This window comes from Mixophyes fleayi, chromosome 2 (assembly GCF_038048845.1).
Source record: "Mixophyes fleayi isolate aMixFle1 chromosome 2, aMixFle1.hap1, whole genome shotgun sequence".
Lineage (NCBI taxonomy): Eukaryota > Metazoa > Chordata > Amphibia > Anura > Limnodynastidae > Mixophyes > Mixophyes fleayi.
Genome location: NC_134403.1, coordinates 50,065,780 through 50,084,633, shown reverse-complemented (window position 1 = coordinate 50,084,633; position 18,854 = coordinate 50,065,780). Strand labels below are relative to the sequence as shown.

Sequence of the window (18,854 nt, the reverse complement as noted above, 5' to 3'; positions counted from 1 at the left end):
TTGAAATATTAGAAATCACTGTTTTGGGACGTGAATAAAACAACTTGTCCTCCAAACTCCTATATGTCATATTGTCTTGTCACTGTGGTTTCTGTTAACCTTATATCTTAGATGCTGTGAATGCCCTTATTGTTGGGGATGGGTGTATGATGTGTGCGACCAGGGCCGCCATCGCGGGGGTACAGAGAGTACTGCAGTATGTGGCCCAGGAGCAGAGTGGGGCCCCACCAGCCCTGGACCCAATCAAATTTATTAGGAGAAGAAGCCTCCGCACTGAATTAAGGGAAGTAGCGAGTTCCATTTCTAGGCAGCAGCTTCTCCTGAGATGCGAGAGGTGGTGTGGGGAGAGACCTATGTGCGTAATTAAGGAAGCGGTAGTGCTGCCTTGTAGGCAGCATGTCTGTCTCCAATTCCAAGATGTCGGGGCCCCACAGCAGCCAACATTTGCTCCAGTACCAGGTGCCCGGCTCCCGGACAGAGAGCCTTGACAAAGCAGATGGACCCCCTGCAGTATCGCTGATGTCTTTTACAGCGCTTTCAATAGAGGGGAGCCAAAAGGTGACAATTAGTAGACGCAGAGAGGTAAGTAACTACTGCAGGGGTAGATGTGACGGGATGGGGGGAGGCTAGAGAATAATTTGAAATGAGGGTGGGGTGAGAGAAGGAAGGAGGGGCCCCTGCCTGTTACATTTGTACTGGGCCCCGCAATTTCTGGTGGCAGCCCTGTATGTGACCGCTCTCACAGAATGACTTATTGCTATTTACCTGTTACTGTGTTTCTGTCAAGATGTTTTTCTTAAAAGGTTTTAAAATCCATTCAAACTAATAATAAAATCTTCTGATCAGGGCTGGGGTTTCTCATTCTGGAAAATGGGGAATCAGAGGAGGCTAGGAGAAGTCACTACCGAGATTTAAAATTCACAACTGTAAAGAATTAAATCAATCTTGATAAGTGGGGGAGTGAATTTATTTGGGTCTTATGAATGATGCTAGATATAAGCAGTGTATTACTTTCCATAGGAGGCTATAAACTTGTTTGAGTGACCGCTACATAGTAATTAGAAACATAGAATTTGACGGCAGATAAGAACCACTTGGCCCATCTAGTCTGCCCGTTTTTTAACCTATACTAACCTCAAACCCTATTGATCCTTAGTTCTTTGTAAGGATATCCTTATGTCTATCACAAGAATGTTTAAATTATTCTACTCTATTAGCCTCTACCACCTCTGATAGGAGGCTATTCCACTTGCTGTAAAGTAGTCTTTCCTCAGATATCCGCTGAACCTACTTCTCTCCAGTGTCAGTGCATGTCCTCGTGTTCTAATACTTCTTCTCTTCCTTTGAAGAATGTTTCTCTCCTGTACCTTGTTCAAACCCTTGATATATTAAGTTTTTCTATCATGTCCCCCTTTCCCCTCACATCATCTATGCTTGCACTGAAAAAGTTCCCCTAGGGGTCAGTGTAATTAGTTGTGATAAATGCTTTGTTTGCTATTGGTATACAGGGGATTGAGAGGGGCGTCCCTGTGTTTTGAATCCAGCAGCACTGGTCGTTTTTTTTATTCAAGTATCAGATTTTCAGCATCTCCTATACTGTAGTTAAAGATGAATCACATAATTATTTCAGTTCTTTCACACGGTCACTGCTGTGTAAAAAAAAAAGCTTACAGTAACTGATCCATATGCTGTGTTCAGCAGAAGTCATTTTAATGTAATTTCACTTTACTCGTTCAAGATAATTCTCCTCTGTTACCAAAAATGTTAGACATGCAGCGTGTGTACAAATAATAAGAGCTTAATATTCATTCATACATAGAGATATATATCATCATTCTTTTCTCTTTCTCAGGTCTGTTAACCATCGGGGTGAAAGAGTCAGCGATTGTAAACAAGATCTTCACCTGCATCAATGTACTAGTCCTGTGTTTTGTTATAATTTCCGGCTTTGTGAAAGGATCCGTTAAGAACTGGCAGCTCACAGAGAAGGACTTCATCGGGGTGAACATTACGCATTCGGATAAGTACGTCTCCAAACCCTGTTGTTTTTACACTATATTCAATGAGTTTCTTATATGTCGCACGTACAATTAGTGAAAAGATAAGGATAGAATTGGTATCGTATGTCTTTACTGTGGGACTGAAGCTTTAAGTGTGTGTGTGTGTGTAAGATTATTTTTGATAACTGCTGACCTTTCCCAGCTGCCAAGTTAATCAGTTAAGGTATAATCATAGCTCTATTAAATGTCGCTGAGGCTTACCACAAGGCTTTTGTTTTTGTAAAACGTGGATGCACGTCTGCAGTGCTCAGATCTGGCTAGCATGGCTGTGTCACTGGATCAGAAACGAGTTAGTTGGTGACGTACATCTGCTTCAGATCAGTATATCCAGGAAAGCTTATATGAAAGGCAATTGGGGTGAGGAGAGGGGTTTAACGAAGTGATTGCCTAGGACGGAGGTAGTGCAGGAGTGACCCTGTGTCTGGTCTATTGTCTGCGTGTCTATTAGATCGTGGGTAGATTCATACCAATAGTAACTACTATCTAGTGTTACATCCAGGTTTCAACAGTGCTTGCAGTGCAGAGACAGTTGAGAGATGGATAACTCTGAATTTCTCTCTTCACAATTGGTTTTTAAATGTTCACCAGCCCATTATTATTGACACGTTCTGGCTCACATGAGGATGAACAGAGATGCAGCCTCTCGCCTATTGAGTGTCTAGGACTGTTACGCACCTGCAACTGTTTTCTTCTAATACATTTTACCTCTTTTTTTTTTTTCTTTTCTTTTACCCATATTTTAATTTTGGGTTACTTCACTTTATAAAGTATGAGCAAACCATATGTGCATTGAAAGATAATGTCATGGCATGTTTTCGTTCTCATTTCAGTAATACAGAGTCGAGCGTTTGGGATTATGGCAGTGGTGGATTTATGCCGTACGGGTTTTCCGGGGTACTCTCCGGGGCCGCTACCTGCTTCTATGCATTTGTTGGTTTTGACTGCATAGCTACTACGGGTAGGTACAACCTATTCACAATTTAATTATTCTCTCTATATTAAAATAAAGTACAGCCACTGTCATATTTTTTTTTTTTTTCTTGTTTTGTTTTTCAACATACCTTTATTTGTTAACTTTATTGCTATTTTTTCTTCTATTAGGTGAAGAAGTGAAAAACCCTCAGAAAGCCATCCCCATCGGCATTGTGGCCTCTCTCCTCATCTGTTTTGTGGCGTACTTTGGAGTATCTGCAGCCCTCACACTCATGATGCCCTATTATCTGCTGGATAAGAACAGTCCTTTGCCCGTGGCGTTTAATTATATTGGTTGGGACGGGGCGAGATACGCCGTTGCTGTTGGCTCTCTGTGTGCTCTCTCTACCAGGTATATTGTACTTCCCACCTAAGCTTGTGTTACTTCACTCATTAATACAAATACCAACTTTATTATACAGTGGAAACTGTGAACAAAGAAAAAGACCAAATGCTGCTGTATTCTGTCTGAAATAAAATTAGGGTTTTTTTGTGGGAGGGGGGGGGGGAGGTTTGCTGTTGTCTTTGCTGGAAGTTGTTGGAAGCTTATAACATTTGGGGGGGGGATTCAGTTGCCGGCGGTGTGGCGTGTGGACATCCTGCCACGCACATTGCCAGCAATTGCGGTAGAAATCTCTGCGCATTTTTCCTCGCACCTCTAATGATCGGAGATTTCTGTCAAAATCTCCGCCGTAAAGTGTCTCCGGGACATCCTTTATACACTTGGCAGCTAATTGAATTCCCCCTTAGTAAAGGAGTACCATCTAAAATCACTAAGGGGTAAATTTAATAAAGCAGATTGTAGATTCCAGTCAGATATCTATAATACATGCTTTTAAGTACCCATTAATTATTGTTTAGTAACTAGAATAAGCTTAAAGCCCCACTTCCACCTAGGAAGACAGAAGGAGCGTTATAACTCTGTCCCCTCTCTGAAGCCTGATTTTCATTGGTTTCCATGGTCCGTCTCACAGACCTGACAAAGAATGAGGCTGTGGGATGTTTTGAAGGGGGTATCAGCAGATGGACCAATGAGAAACCACCATCAAGGACACTGCAACTGGTCATTGGTCCTACTGCTCACACCCCCATTCTGCAGCAGATAAAGTCGTGGACAATGTTGATCACTTTAAGTCATCGAAAAGATTTAGGAGCGTGGATACAAGTGGCAAATTAAATATTTCGATTTTGCTATATATGAGATGTATTAATCATTTGCAATTAGGATGAGAGTGAATAATATGCAGATAGATTAGAAAAAATAGCGTCTGATTAATTCATATTCTATAATAAAGTAGTCTAGAGAGTCTATTTACTCAACTGCGGTTTTGAAAAAGTGGAGATGTTGCCTATAGCAACCAATCAGATTCTAGCTGTCATTTTGCAGAACGTACTAAATAAATGACAGCTAGAATCTGATTGGTTGCTATAGGTAACATCTCCACTTTTTCAAACCCGCAGTTTAGTAAAGCTAGCCCTAGGTGTTTGCTACTTTTTAGTATCTAATCTATATCACATTATTGTTGGATGTTGCTTTGGTCTTTTCAGTCTATTGTTTACATTAATTTTTTGTTGTTGACTAGTCTCCTTGGTTCGATGTTCCCCATGCCCCGAGTGATTTATGCCATGGCAGATGATGGGCTGCTATTTAAGGTGTTAGCCAAAGTCAGTAAAAAGAGCAAAACCCCGGTAGTGGCTACAGTTTGTTCTGGTGCTGTTGCAGGTAAGGATATTGTATAATCTACATTATATAATCGCCACCAATCAATAACAAAAACATGTCGCCTGAGCTCTACTGCACATCGGCAACTTTTTAGCTAGTTTCAAAAAGTAAAATACACAGCAGTGAGCTTCACTTTATATCTGAACATATTAAATCAGACAATTCCATTTAAACTTCAGAAAAAAAAAAAAAAATGTATATTGCATTAAGAGTCTATAATAAGTGTGTTATGTAATCATATAACGGTGTAAAGGCACTTCAGGTTACAACTAGGACACGGCAGCGGTAACAGGAGCTGCTCCTGCTTCACCCGTCTTACTATGAAGTGATGGAAATGGAATGTACACGTGACAGTAACGCAGGAGTAGTGAGTGGGCTTCCTGGTGTAACCTAATTTTAGTTAAGCAGCAGGTGACATTAGTCACATAAGTAGCAAAGCCAAGGTAGAGTAAGCAGCTGTGCTTATTTACAGAATGGCACATTAAACAAACCACAATCGCTGTTGATTTCTGTACTGAGGACAGCAGTGTAAATGATACCATATACCACACTGTGAGCGCTTAGCGCTGGGTTTGCAGTGAGAAAGTGGTAGAGAATCTAAATGTATTTAAAATAACTTGCTCTGCTACTAACTCATGTATATTTATGTAAACACAATGTGCATAGTGGCTCTTGGTTGTAAATTACTAGAGTCTATTTAAGGCTTGGAGAGCCTTTGAATGTGATGAGTCATCCATAAGATATTTTTGGTATTGCATTAAGCATTACAGCTCTTGTTTGGGTATTGCTGAGTCAGGTACTTCGCTGCACAACTTTATTTGGTGTTCATCTGGCTTTGGTATGATAGCAAAAGTAGCGGTCTCTGCCAACGCTGATTTAAAGCAGCAGCTCCAAATAGTTTTTTTTTCTTTCAATAACTAGTTAAGTATCTTATGTCTGCATATTTCTTAGCTGTGCTACAAATCATTATCTCCTTTTCAAAATATCTCGTTGCACAGTATGGATTCCAGTTACACAGATACAGGCTCACAGCTCTCCGCCTGTCATGCAGAGGGGGGGAAGGAGGGGATGATTTTACAGTGCAAAGACCGTTCCATAGCCTCTCTGCTCACTTCATCATGTGCCTGTGGTTGCCATGGTAGTTCATGACACTGCAGAATTCTAAACACAGATTATTGCTGCTTTACAAAGGGTAATCGGAGAACAGATATTTCCATTGGTTTAGGAAGCTCTTTTCACTATATAATTAATGACTTAGTTTTAAGTATTTATTTTAAGATTAAAGGTGTGACTGATGTACAAAATAAATGTAGCATACACAGAGACCACTGTACAGATTGCATAAGATAGGAAAACCTACCCTCAATTGCACAAATTCCATTTGGTCAGTTCATTTAATTTGGTTTAACCAGATTCCCTTTTCCATCTTATTTTCCAGCCTTGATGGCATTCTTGTTTGACTTAAAGGATTTGGTGGATCTGATGTCCATTGGCACACTTCTGGCCTACTCCTTGGTGGCTGCTTGCGTGTTGGTTTTAAGGTAATGATGAGATGATGTATCCTCCTGTGTAGCGCCTAAACCTGTAATAACATTGAAATAAATTGTGTGTGTATATATATATATATATATATATATATTTTATAATGTGTATAGTCTCTATATCTCAATTTTCAAGTAAAATTTACAAACCGGGGCCGGTTGTCTAAATTCTCTGAATTTATCAGATTAAAATATCATTTGCATTCCATCCGATTTGTATATTGTTTCTTTTTAATGTAATTCCATTATGACCTCCTAAATTCTTGAGACACTGAACGAGTTATTGTGAAACACCAATGACATAATGCCTTTGGAGAAAAAGTACTCTGATTATATTGGAAAATAACATAATGCATTGTATTCATGCGTGGTATTAAGCTGTGTTCTATATATCTACAGGTATCAGCCAGAACAGCCAAACCTTGCTTACCAAATGGCTAAAACAAGTGATGAGGTTGATATCCATGAATCTGCCAGTACCAGCGAGTCTCAGTCCGGAATTCTGGGAGAAGATGAGAAATTTGCCATCCAGGCTCTATTCTTCCCACAAAACACAGAGCCCACCAGATTATCTGGGACCATAGTAAACTATTCTGCCAGTATTATAGGTAAGTAGTTTAGTATAATGAAGGACAGACCTTTTCTTCCTCCATGGTTTTACACTTGGGTACAGAATACATTTTAAATGGATCTTTACTATAGTTGACTATGTTTTTCTGTTATTTTTCATGGCCTAAAGTCCCTCCTTCAATAGGCCACTAAAACTAAAGTAGAGGGCATCTGTCGTTAAAATGGCCACAAATACATTCACATATACACAATTGATTTATGATTTCCAATCTTTATTAGGAAAAGTCTCAAACTTTTATAAGTTGGACCGCCTTGGTGACTAATATGCTTATCATTTTATAATCCACAATGGAATGTTTAATTGTCCTATGGTTATATTTATTTTTGACCTTCATATATTTAAAGATCAAGGAGATCCTCACCAATACTGAAATTTAGTTTCTATTATATTAACCCCCCTCCACCAAAGCACAGGAGTCATCATTTTAAAATGATTGGAGGGTACTCTTGTTACCTCTCTGCATAGGACTGAAAAATGCTATGCGTAGACATGGCTTAGTGGGTGCCTATGATCAGAAGTATGGGGGGGTCCAATGCCCAAGGTCACTGATATTTAGTAGATAATCCAACACATAAAGGCTTCTCATGCCTCAGACCCTTAACCAGTCTGTTGTGCTGTCTAGACCTTCAGGAAGTGTTGTCGTTAAAAATATGGCAAGAGGTATGTGAGGAGATTTAATATTAATACAAGGATCACGGTAGACATCTTCATTATCAATCTTGCAGTCTTTAAGATTATTTAAAAAAAAAAAACATAGGCTGAAATTGCTAATTACACAACATTAGGTTACACTCTGCATTGCAAATGTAAGAGAATGTCAGACATTGCGAGTTATGATATGAGAAAGCTTTACGTACATACAGTTGTGAATGGTACAAGTTTTGTGCTGTAGCACCGTTGGTGAGAGTGGATTTTTTCCCCCATAAGCTGTAGTCTTTGATCTTTCCTGATTAAGTAGATTCAGACTGTCTGAAGGAGATCATGACAACTACAAAGCATTCATTATATTGTAATCCGCATTCTGTGGAGTCTTCGTACATATGATATACTATGGATTACATGCTTGTAAGCCGCTAATTACACAGGTATGCTAAAACGGAAAATATTTCATGCCGATTAAAAGTGCTAGAATAGAGAATTAAACCTAAAATGCAAATGGATTTCTAGAAAAACATATTAATATAGTTTTAAATATACTGTGTATTTAAAGACTTCAGATGATTATTGCTAGAATTTGAGGTAAGTTTTCAAGAGTAAATGGATAGACTTGCATCTGATGCATATTTGTACAGTTCACAATTTGGTAGATGCAGAGTATTCCTGGGAATCGTCACTATTACTAATCTAAGAAGGTTGTAATCCATCTATGTGAGCGGCTCAATTATTAGGTTAAGCAGGGTTTAGCAATAGGTACAGAGGTCACATAGGCTGAGAGGCCTCTTGCCTGCACAGTGCTGTCAGTCATTTTCTTATCTGACCACAAATGAATGGACAAAATGTAAATATAAAAAGACATTTGAGTTTATCTGAGAAGACATATTGTGGAGGAGCTAGAAAATGTCATGTGCGGATGGGGAGGGCCCAGAGCACCGATGTTTGTGTCTACTGGATCCAGTGATGTAAATCCAGCCCAGGGGGTAAATGTATCAAACTGAGTTTTTTGGCGGGTTTGAAAACTCTCGGCTTGATACATTTACCCACTGATGCTGTGTTTCTTCCCCACCCTATAATGACAGTGATATTCAGCAGGACAGCTAGGGGGAGCTCTCTTCCCAGGTGTTTCCCGCTTTGCAAGTGGATTTCATTTCCTGCCTCTTCCCTCTGCAGGTGTGCTCATTATCGTCTTTTGCTGCCTCACTGTCTTGGGCCAAGAGCCCCTGGTAAATGGAAGCATCTCCATCATTGTTCCACTTGTAATCATTCTTCTCTTGTGTTTCATCACCACCGTCATCATCTGGAGACAACCAGAGAGCAAAACTAAACTATCTTTTAAGGTAAATCTGCACCTTCTGGTAACTGGGGCCTTTGGGTTTCTGCAGTGGGATTTAGATCTATAGTGTCCTATGCAATGGGAACTTGACTGAAGTGATTACATTATTGTCCCTAGTACAAGCAATGCTGTGGGAGAGCGTGGCACTGTACGTAACAATGCTGTGTGGGGGCGTGGCACGCAACAATGCTGTGTGGGGGCGTGGCACGGAACGTAACAATGCTGTGGGAGGGCGTGGCACGCAACAATACTGTGGGAGGGCGTGGCACGGCGCGTAACAATGCTGTGGGAGGGCGTGGCACGGTACATAACAATGCTGCCTCCTTTTCTAAACTGTTCAGCTCAACCACAATTCTATATATATAATGTAGGCGAACACAAAAGTGAAGGACTTTGTTTTATGATTTTAGACCTCATTTATTATAGCAGCGCTTGGAGGATTTTCCCCCCAATGTGACTTAGTGATGTACAAGTATTTTCATAAATGAGACTGCAGCATCAGACAGCAGGCCTAGGATACAGGTGGAAGTCCCTCATATATGTATTTTCTCTATAGGTGCCTTTTCTTCCGGTGCTTCCCATCTTGAGTATTTTTGTAAATGTATATCTGATGATGCAGCTAGACAAAGGCACCTGGATACGATTCGCTTTGTGGATGGTTCTAGGTATGGTATAGTATATAAACTAACACGTTGACTTGTTAACTTTGAATGTACTTACTTTGTATGACTGTTTTCAGTCTTTTGTGCCTATATAGCAAAGTAATGTCTACAGTAAAATGACGAATGACGGCATGATGCGTGGTATTGGCACCTCAGTACAATGTATATGTGAGCACAACGTATCTGAATGAGCATTGCACACTGCAACTAGCTCCACTTTATGCTGTCTACCTCAAACATACTGGTCTATCTGTTCTATTTATCTGTATGAATATGTGTGTGTGTGTATGTATATGTGTGTGTATATGTGTGTGTATATGTGTGTGTGTGTATATGTGTGTGTGTGTATATGTATGTGTGTATATGTGTGTATGTATGTGTATATATATATATATATATATATATATTAGTTTGTTAGTACGGTAATTTTATCAGTAATAGTGCATGGGCTGCGTTATTCTCATAAGCAGAGCGGTCAGTTGAATTATCCCCTAAGAGGTGTTTTCCTAAGCGACCTTCCTGTAATCGTCTTGTACCACGCTAGCCATTAGAGTCTCCGCTGATATGTAGAATGCGCTCAGCAAGAAGCCCGTGAACACTATTTGTGAAACTTTCAGCTTTGACCAGGCCTATACAGACTAGTTAATACAACTATTAGTAAACTCCCTAAGTAACCCACAAAGCTGTGCCAGTTTCTTAAATGTATATAATCACCAACTTAAGCACACTATAATATAAGTGAAGACAAATTATACAGTCCTACTACTCAGATATTGTGTATAGGAGACAACACTTACAGATGCACAACTTGCTTCACAAGAGAACTTTGTGGTTCTGGAGAGTACATAGAGTACATATACAGTCTTACATACCATACACACATAACACAGTACTGTCCAACATGTGAGATAATGTAACATATTACTAAACCTCTCACTTTCCAGGTCACCCACAAATGCTGTTAACCAAGTAGAGCATACACAAAGAGTTAACGCTTTTGTCTTAGTATTGTTGTCCTTATAGTCTTCCTAGAATTGACATGTTCTTGCCATAAACATGCGTATCGCTGCATACTATTCACAAGCACACCTTAGCAGATACTGTAGATGTGGCACTAACAATGGATCATATATATATTTTTTTGCTTTTCATCAATCACACCACAATTCGTGTGACACATCCAGTGTATCACTGTTACACACGCGTGACCTGTCCGATATAAACCACCAACCATACAGTTTTGAGATTCATTACATTTGAAATTAAGTTTCGGGTCTTTAGATCCTGGGAGTTACATGATTCCGGTGTCAAAAGTCAGTTTATATAAATTCCCGCTCTCTAGAAGAGTGATTGCCATAATAATGGTGAGTACCAATTTCATATTAATGTGTCATGGAATTAATGTTTACCTTCATTGTGATACTATGTTGTTTTACGTATAGATAATAGTCTTTACTTTTTCTATGCTTGTGTGCAGGTTTCATTATATATTTTGGCTATGGCATGTGGAACAGCACAGAGGCCGGTAACTCCATTCCAGAAAGTAAAACAGATAGTTACAAAAAAACCAATGTGCTGAATAATGAGAAACAGGCTTTTCTAGATGACCCAGCAGCCTCCAATTCAGTGACTGCGTGGAGCCCCGAGGAGGACGTGTGAGCGGTACCATTACATTACTCAACCCATTGAATAAGGACTTGACCCAAAGCTTGCAATCTGCAGAAAACACTACTCCGAACAGACATTTGTACCTCAGAATGGTAGAGCCATAGTGCCGGCTACTTATCAGTGCTGCTATCCTCTCAGAAAACACCATGAATGGATCCTTACAGTACCAGGCCTGCTGTGTCTGATAGGCTGAAAGTCACCGACTAATGTAAACTACAGCAGGAGGAAAACATTATATTATCGTTTTATTTTTACTATTGTTTTTAACTAGATGGTAGAAATGCGGAATATTGTTGTGGGGGAGTGTGGATACCATTCTCAAGCTTGTAAATCGCCAGACACAGGTGGTGTTTATCATTGGTAAAATATTTAAATATATGTCCCAGGGATATGAATGGGACATTTCCTGCTGACAGATTAATATCTGTGCAGCGTAATGAATTTACAGCAAAACTAGCACGTATAGTGCATTTTATACCTTGAAGAAAACTTAATTTATTCTTTTTTTTTTTTTTTTTTACTTTTTTAACTTTTGGTAATATATTTTACTCTTTTATTAAATGTGCAGAGCACTTAAAGGGATATTTATTCCAATACTCCCGTCTTCTCAATTTCATACTGTGCATCAGTCATGAGAGAAAGTACTTATCTTTTTATATTTGGTTTGATCAGACGAGCACATGAGACTACTGACACGTTAGATGTTGTCTGTATAAGATCTCTAGATCTTTACCAGTAAACAAGGAGAATGGATATTCATCTCTCCTCTCTGAGATCTCTTCACACAGCAATATTAAATGGTTGCAGACGTTTTTGCATTTCTGCGGTTTTGCATTTCCCGTGCAGGTGCCTAGAGATGTGGTTCCAAACCCACACTGAGGGGGGGGTTCAATTATCTGAGAAGTGTCTCTGGAACGTCCGTGAGATACTCAGAGCGGAGATTTCTATCGTAATTGTCGACAATGCTCGCGGCGCGATGTCCGCCGGCTATTGAACTCCTGCTTTCAATATAATAACTATTTTAACCTGTGTACAACAGTGAAACAAACACTAGTACAGTTCATTAAGTTGTGCCTGTTACATTATACTCCAATTCTGTATACTGATTAATTCCAGATACCTAGGCTGTCTATATTAGTTAAAACTTGAATTCTTACCCTTGTCCAGTAATTAGAATTGGGGAACACCCAGCTGTTGGTTTCTCTCCTGGAGATTCAGTAGCTAAACAAAGAAATATTTATGGACCTACGTTGGTAAGAAGGAGGTCCCATATGTATATAATCCCTTTTTGTAGCAACTTTACCACCATTTAGCCATTGTGGCTCTCTAATAAACACTTGGGGCTAGGTTTACTAAACTGTGGGTCTGGAAAAGTGGAGATGTTGCCTATAGCAACCAATCAGATTCCAGTTATCATCTATTTAGTGCATTCTGCAAAATGACAGCTAGAAAGCTGATTGGTTGCTATAGGCAACATCTCCACTTTTTCAAACACGCAGTTTAGTAAATATACCCCTTGGATTATCACGTCTCCATTAAACTGAATGGTTGTAGCTCTTGGACTCCTCAGAAGGTGATTTAAAGTCTGTATCTTGTTAGTATAGACAATCAATGGACTCCTTCCATGGTGCTTAGATAGGAAACGTTTAACACACAACAAGGAAACAGTTTAAACTCTTCACTTCAGACCTTCTGGAAGTACAATCTGATATTTACTTGTAATCATCTCAAAAGGAAAACTGTCTGTCTTCATCCGGTTTGATTTTTGATTTCCTAAACCGTTACTCCATATCTATTAGTCGGAGACACTAGGGGAGTAATGCCATTCAGCCAAGGGATGTATTTGCATTTTCTGTGATTTGAAGCATAGTTGCCTTTATCTTGCCTGACGGGCAAATCCGATCAGACTTGAAAAAGAGGTTTGTGATTAGTATGGATGAGTTGTATCTGTTCTCCAAAAGCCTGCAGGTATATCCTTTAAATGTGGATGCTTTTGTGCACAGAACATACATAGGATTTCAGTATAAAATGAAATTAAGTCGCATTAATTAAATTAAAATTAAATAACCTCTTTAATTCATTGGTGGCTATATTAAATAAAATACTGGATGGGTCAATATGCAGTCAGTCATTTAGAAGCGACTAGATAGTGGTGCTGATGTCCTAATTACATGAACATGCCCTTACTGTACTTGGCCTACGCTTGCTTTTCCCTGTTCTGCCTCTCCAGATGTAAGGAGACCGCAATCAACTATATGCAAAAATGTACATATGGGTGTATGCATTTTTGGAGCATATGCACAGTACGTAAATGCATACCTATTTGTACAAATAATCAACTTCCAGCCAAATCTAAATGAGACCTATAGTGTTCCAAATGATAAACCAGAATACCCCATTTGTTCAGTTCTCAAAAAGTTTGATTGAATAACTCTATTTAACAATGGCAAAGGGAACAGTACACAATATAACTGCTGCTAAGTCTTCGGTGGTTTAATTGATGAATAAATCTTGTAGATATTTTTATGAGCTGGGTTAAATAAAATGTTTTAACCCAAACATAATGAAGATACCTACTGTACGGATAATTTTACACATGTTGGCCGTGGTCAGACTTACCCGTGGATGTGACTGAATAGCTGGAGAACTGGATTTGGGGAAACCTGGATGGTACAATTAGAGATTTTTGCTTGACCCACGGGTAAGTCACAGAGGGTTACAATGTGGCCTGGTCTCCATTTCAGCTGATGTGAGAAGTATGATCTACAGTGTTATATATGCAAACTGATAAACTATTACTTCAGGTATATGTTCACACTGCTCGGCCTAACCTAAATCATGATTTGGGTATAGTATATCATTTGTTTTCAGTGATATATATCATATGCTGGAAAACCGGTCCAAATGCCTGGACCTTTTGTAAATATATTGTATTAGTCTGTGTGTATGTATAGATTTTTGCAGCTTTTTGTGAAAGACAGTTTCCTATTGTTTGGGGGGGGTGGGGTGCCTTGCTTCATACATCTGTGTTATTTTGTTTCTTTGTATTCTGTTGGGGGGGTTTATTTTGGGGAATTCTATTCACCTGCCGTGGTGTCAATCACAAAATTGTGATTTGAGTATTTAAAAACGCACAAGGATCCCTCTTCTATCAGACACTTGTCCTCATGGGGTCCATGTTTACGCAGCTGAAGATTTTTCTAACCCTGGTAGAGTACATGTAGCTGTACTGATTCCCGAGCCTCTCTGGATATCTGTAGAGCTCTGTTTAAATTACATGTTCTGAACATTATCATCTTCATTTTATTTACAACGATAAGTAAAGTTAAATTCGTGTGTGTGCATTCCATCAGGAAATCTTTGTTTGTGATGCCACATGAGTTGGAGCAGTCTGATTTTTGAAGACAAACAAATGAATAAATGTAACAACCACAGAAAACCTCGTGCCTTTGGCAAAACACCCCTAAAAATGTTGCCGCCCGAAAGTTTGTAGTCTGATTCTCAACTTTGCAAATTGTTATGTGAGATTATCATGCACACATGTATTTAAACATCTGTCGTAGGCAGAATTGCTACAAACCTGCCATCACTGAGCAACAATCACAGCGCAGCTGATGAAATAGTGTGTTCTGCGATGGGGGGGGGGAGGAGATTGTGTGAATTAGTGTAAATTTTTTAAAAACCACACAATGTGCTACAACAGTTTTTTTTACATTTTTTTTCTTTTTCTCTGCTCTGGCTGAGAAAAATGTCGCTCAGTGTGTACAGCATAATGAATACAGGTCCTTCTTATTGATGTATCAAATAGGACGTATTCAGATTTAGTAACAGACTGCAGAAGTTTACCTTTCAATGGGATTATGTTGTGCATTTATGCGGTGAACAATTCAGCTTTTAAAGTGACTGTGTGTGTATATATATAATTTATATATACCCACTAATTCCGCAGCACTGCACAGAGAACTCGCTCGCATCAGTCCCTGTCCCATTGGAGCTTAGTCTGAAATTCCCTAACATACACACACACACACACACACAGAGAGAGAGAGAGAGAGACTAAGGTCAATTTTATTAATTGCCAATTAACCTACTAGTATGTTTTTTCGGCGTGTGGGAGGAAACCAAAGCACCCGGAGGAAACCCACGCAAACACGGGGAGAACATACAAACTCCACACAGATAAGGCCATGTTCAGGAATCAAACTCATGACCCCAGTGCTGTGAGGCAGAAGTGCTAATCACTAAGCCAATATTAATATATATTGATATATCATGCATTCTCCAGATATTTACACTTCTACGTGCTTTGACATCGCTCTCGCTGTTCTTCGAAAAGGTGTTATATTACCAAGTGACTGATTTGCAATATCTAGCTGTCTGTAACATGGTCCCTGCAGGAACCTTGTGGTTATAAGTGTGTCCTATGGAAACTGGCTGGCACAGTTTCCCTTTTCTAAGTGTCCTGAGTGGCGCCCACATACATTACATCTAACATTTTTTTTTTAGGGGTGGGGTCTTTATGTTGTAGTACTTATGTTTTCTCTCCCTTCTAAGAGCAGGTTTTTTTTAATATTCCTTTAAAGGATAAATAAACTTGAAATTTTGTGAAGCATTTCTTAAATACATTCACAAATATCCAGCTTTCTACAATGCAGATCATTAAGAATATAAAACATTAAACCTTTCTGAGCCTAAAAAAAAGCTAAGAGTTAATGTGTAACGTTCAGCCAAGTAAACGGGGTACAGACAGCGACAGCATCTTGGAGCTCTTAAGTTCCGGTGTTGTGGCCCTTTGCTGGGACTTACACTGTAAAGCTGCATAATGTTACTCTTGTTGATCTAATTTTCAATTGTAAAAATAAGTAGAATGCTTACTGCAATCTTCATCATATCCACATCATGATTCCCACTGAAATTGTGCCTTTCCATTCTTTTCAGTGTACTTTCTACTGTTCTTATGTGTTTTGCTTTAGTGAAATAATACATTTTGTGCATCTTGTCAACTTTTTGAGAAACTAGTGATAAGTAATTTTTCTTCTGTAAATAGATTTCTAGTATTTATCTTATTTAAATATCCTGTTTAGACTTTTTGTTGCTTTTATTGGTTAAATTTTGTATTTGTACAAATAAAATTCCTAGGGAAAGATTTGGGATAATATTTAAAATGGACTTTTGTGAAGCTTGCTAAATGCGCTTTGTGCATATGTTCAGAATAGCTAACTTAATAAAGTTAATCATGTTCTTGCAAATCATTTCTTTGTCCTTTTTATGTTGTATAATCTGTTCTATACTGGTATAGTGAGTTTGTTTTATATTAGTGTTGTAGCTCTGGTGCTGAGGATGTCAAAGAATTAAGCTTTAGACATGGACAATGCAAGAGGATCAGCCATGTGTAGGAGTCCTTTAACCATAATACAATTGCTTGGTTCTGTAGGACTCTAAAAGAATAAAGTTGCCGGTGGTTTGTTCACTTTAACAAATCAGTAGCCCTCTTCAACAGCTCACTTTATAATAATCAGCCAATAAGGGGATTTGCTAGATAACATATTATAACTTATGTGCCCTCTTGTGTGATATACAAAACTTATTCTAGTTAAAATTTGTTTTCATGGCCTTTGGAATTGTCGTTAACTCTTTTCAGATGATTTTGAAAATAATTGACTTGGGCTTTCAAATCACCCTAACTACTGTGGTGCTCGGAATTATTACAATAAAGCTGGGTTGGATGGAGAAACCTCTATGTTGAAGCGAGAAGCATTTAAATCGCATTCATAATTAGTGGTAATGTGGGCAAAAATAATGAGCACTATCTGTTTGGGAGCATAAAATCAGATTATTGGCTTTGGAACCATCTTTGGCATTAAAGTCATGTTCAGGCCTTCAGCAGTATGCTAAGCTGCCTTTTGGGTAATCAAGGACTCTATTATATGCACAGAAACATGCTGTAGTGGAGTGTTGGCTAACATGTGACACTCCAGGTGTTGTGAAACTACAAGTCCCAGCATGCTTTGCCAATATATAGCAGCTTATTGCTGGAAGGGTATGCTGGGACTTTGTAGTTTCACAGCACTTGGAAGTGTCACAGGTTAGCCAACACTGCTGTAGTGGGAACTACAATCCGGAGAGCAGACCTGGAATAGACAGTGGAACTTATTGGTATAAATGATATACCTGGCATACAAAAGGTTCTGTATTCCTTAAAATGAACCTTCTGTACGGTTGGGTCTGCTTTGCAATCTCCTAACCCAAGACAGCTCATGGACATTAAAGTGTATATCCTCATGTTAATGTATACTTTTAACAGTAAACCTTGGCAGAACTTTGAACAGAGTTCGATACTGTAGAGCAGAGGTGCCTAAACTGTGGAAGTTGAATAATTGGATGGAGTTGTTTCAATTAACTATCAATTTAATTTTACTGTATGTAAAAATATGCGCATAGCACGCTATGGCATATTTAGCGGTAACACGTTTGAACACTTCTGCATACACTTACTCACATGCACAGGTAAATAGTTCACCTCAATAAAAGGTTCCAACACAGTCTTTTATAATCTAATGTAATTGATTAATAGTTTAATATAATAATGTTAAAACCACTTTGTTGATATCTAAGGTTTAGGATATAGGAAATATATTGTGTTTAGAGTCATTTTAATCCACTTTATACCACCAGACATCCGCTACAATCGGCTAAGCGATCGCATCTTACGTATGCAAGTTATGGATGATAGAGGAATAATGGTCAGAATGATATTGTGTATGTGTGTACTGCAAATAGACCAATTTAAACTAGCTTTTCGGCGGGAATACACGTATGCAGCTGTTGGAGAGTTGACCCCCACCCTTGGAGGGCATTGTTTGAACTGATCTATGACCTGCATATTACACTGGACTGTCCTGAATCCTGAACCTATGGAAACACGCCAAGACATCACTACTGGGTTTTTTATATGTATCACAAACTGTATATTAACCAGGGTCTGAGTTAATATACAATCTACTTTGACCACAGACTTCAGGATTGAATGATTATGCTGGATCCAGAGTGCTTGCGTATGTATTGGCTGTACTTATTTTATTGAATTATTTGTTGCATCTTGCTATTAAATCTTTGTGTGTTGGAACCACATTGATCGCAGCAGACAATTTTCATTGATGGCGATTAGATGAACATAACAAAACCCAGACCCCAAGAGCTACCAACAGGTCAGGTTTTCATCCTCCGCTATTTATATAGTGCCACTAATGCTACAATTTTGTACGGAGAATGAGCTTGCATCATTCACTGCCCCATTGGAGCTTACAGTCTAAATTCCCTATCCTACTGTTAGGCTGCCGGTCTTGTAATAAATTTACAGAACTAGCAGTAGAGGTCTTCGCCCATAGCAGCCGCCTTACCCGTAGAGCTTGATGTGCTCACAGGTACTCGGCTGCCCCAATTGTCTTAACGCTGTTGTAGTGTAAGTTTATTAACAAAACCACAGCGGCAGGGCCGGAAGAAGCAATTCAGATGATAACGAATGGTCAGACGTAAGCCCGAGGTCGGGTCCGAAGCAAGCAGAGTAGTCAAAGACAGGCCAGTAGCTCAGGGCTGGCAGTAAGCAG

At 39.1% G+C, this 18,854-nt stretch overlaps 1 protein-coding gene across 1 annotated transcript in view; it reads left to right on the top strand.

Annotated features, from left to right (window-relative positions):
- The window catches only part of SLC7A1 (solute carrier family 7 member 1), a 43,661-nt gene extending 27,162 nt beyond the window's left edge, over window positions 1-16,499 (top strand). Inside the window, exons 3-12 of the mRNA XM_075197674.1 lie at window positions 112-179; window positions 1,796-2,024; window positions 2,891-3,018; window positions 3,162-3,384; window positions 4,616-4,755; window positions 6,194-6,296; window positions 6,696-6,904; window positions 8,755-8,921; window positions 9,474-9,582; window positions 11,057-16,499. Of these exons, the coding sequence (XP_075053775.1) occupies window positions 112-179; window positions 1,796-2,024; window positions 2,891-3,018; window positions 3,162-3,384; window positions 4,616-4,755; window positions 6,194-6,296; window positions 6,696-6,904; window positions 8,755-8,921; window positions 9,474-9,582; window positions 11,057-11,238 (1,558 nt within the window). The 3' untranslated portion in view covers window positions 11,239-16,499. The remainder of the gene's footprint in view (window positions 1-111; window positions 180-1,795; window positions 2,025-2,890; window positions 3,019-3,161; window positions 3,385-4,615; window positions 4,756-6,193; window positions 6,297-6,695; window positions 6,905-8,754; window positions 8,922-9,473; window positions 9,583-11,056) is intronic.
- The last annotated feature ends 2,355 nt before the right edge of the window (window positions 16,500-18,854 follow it).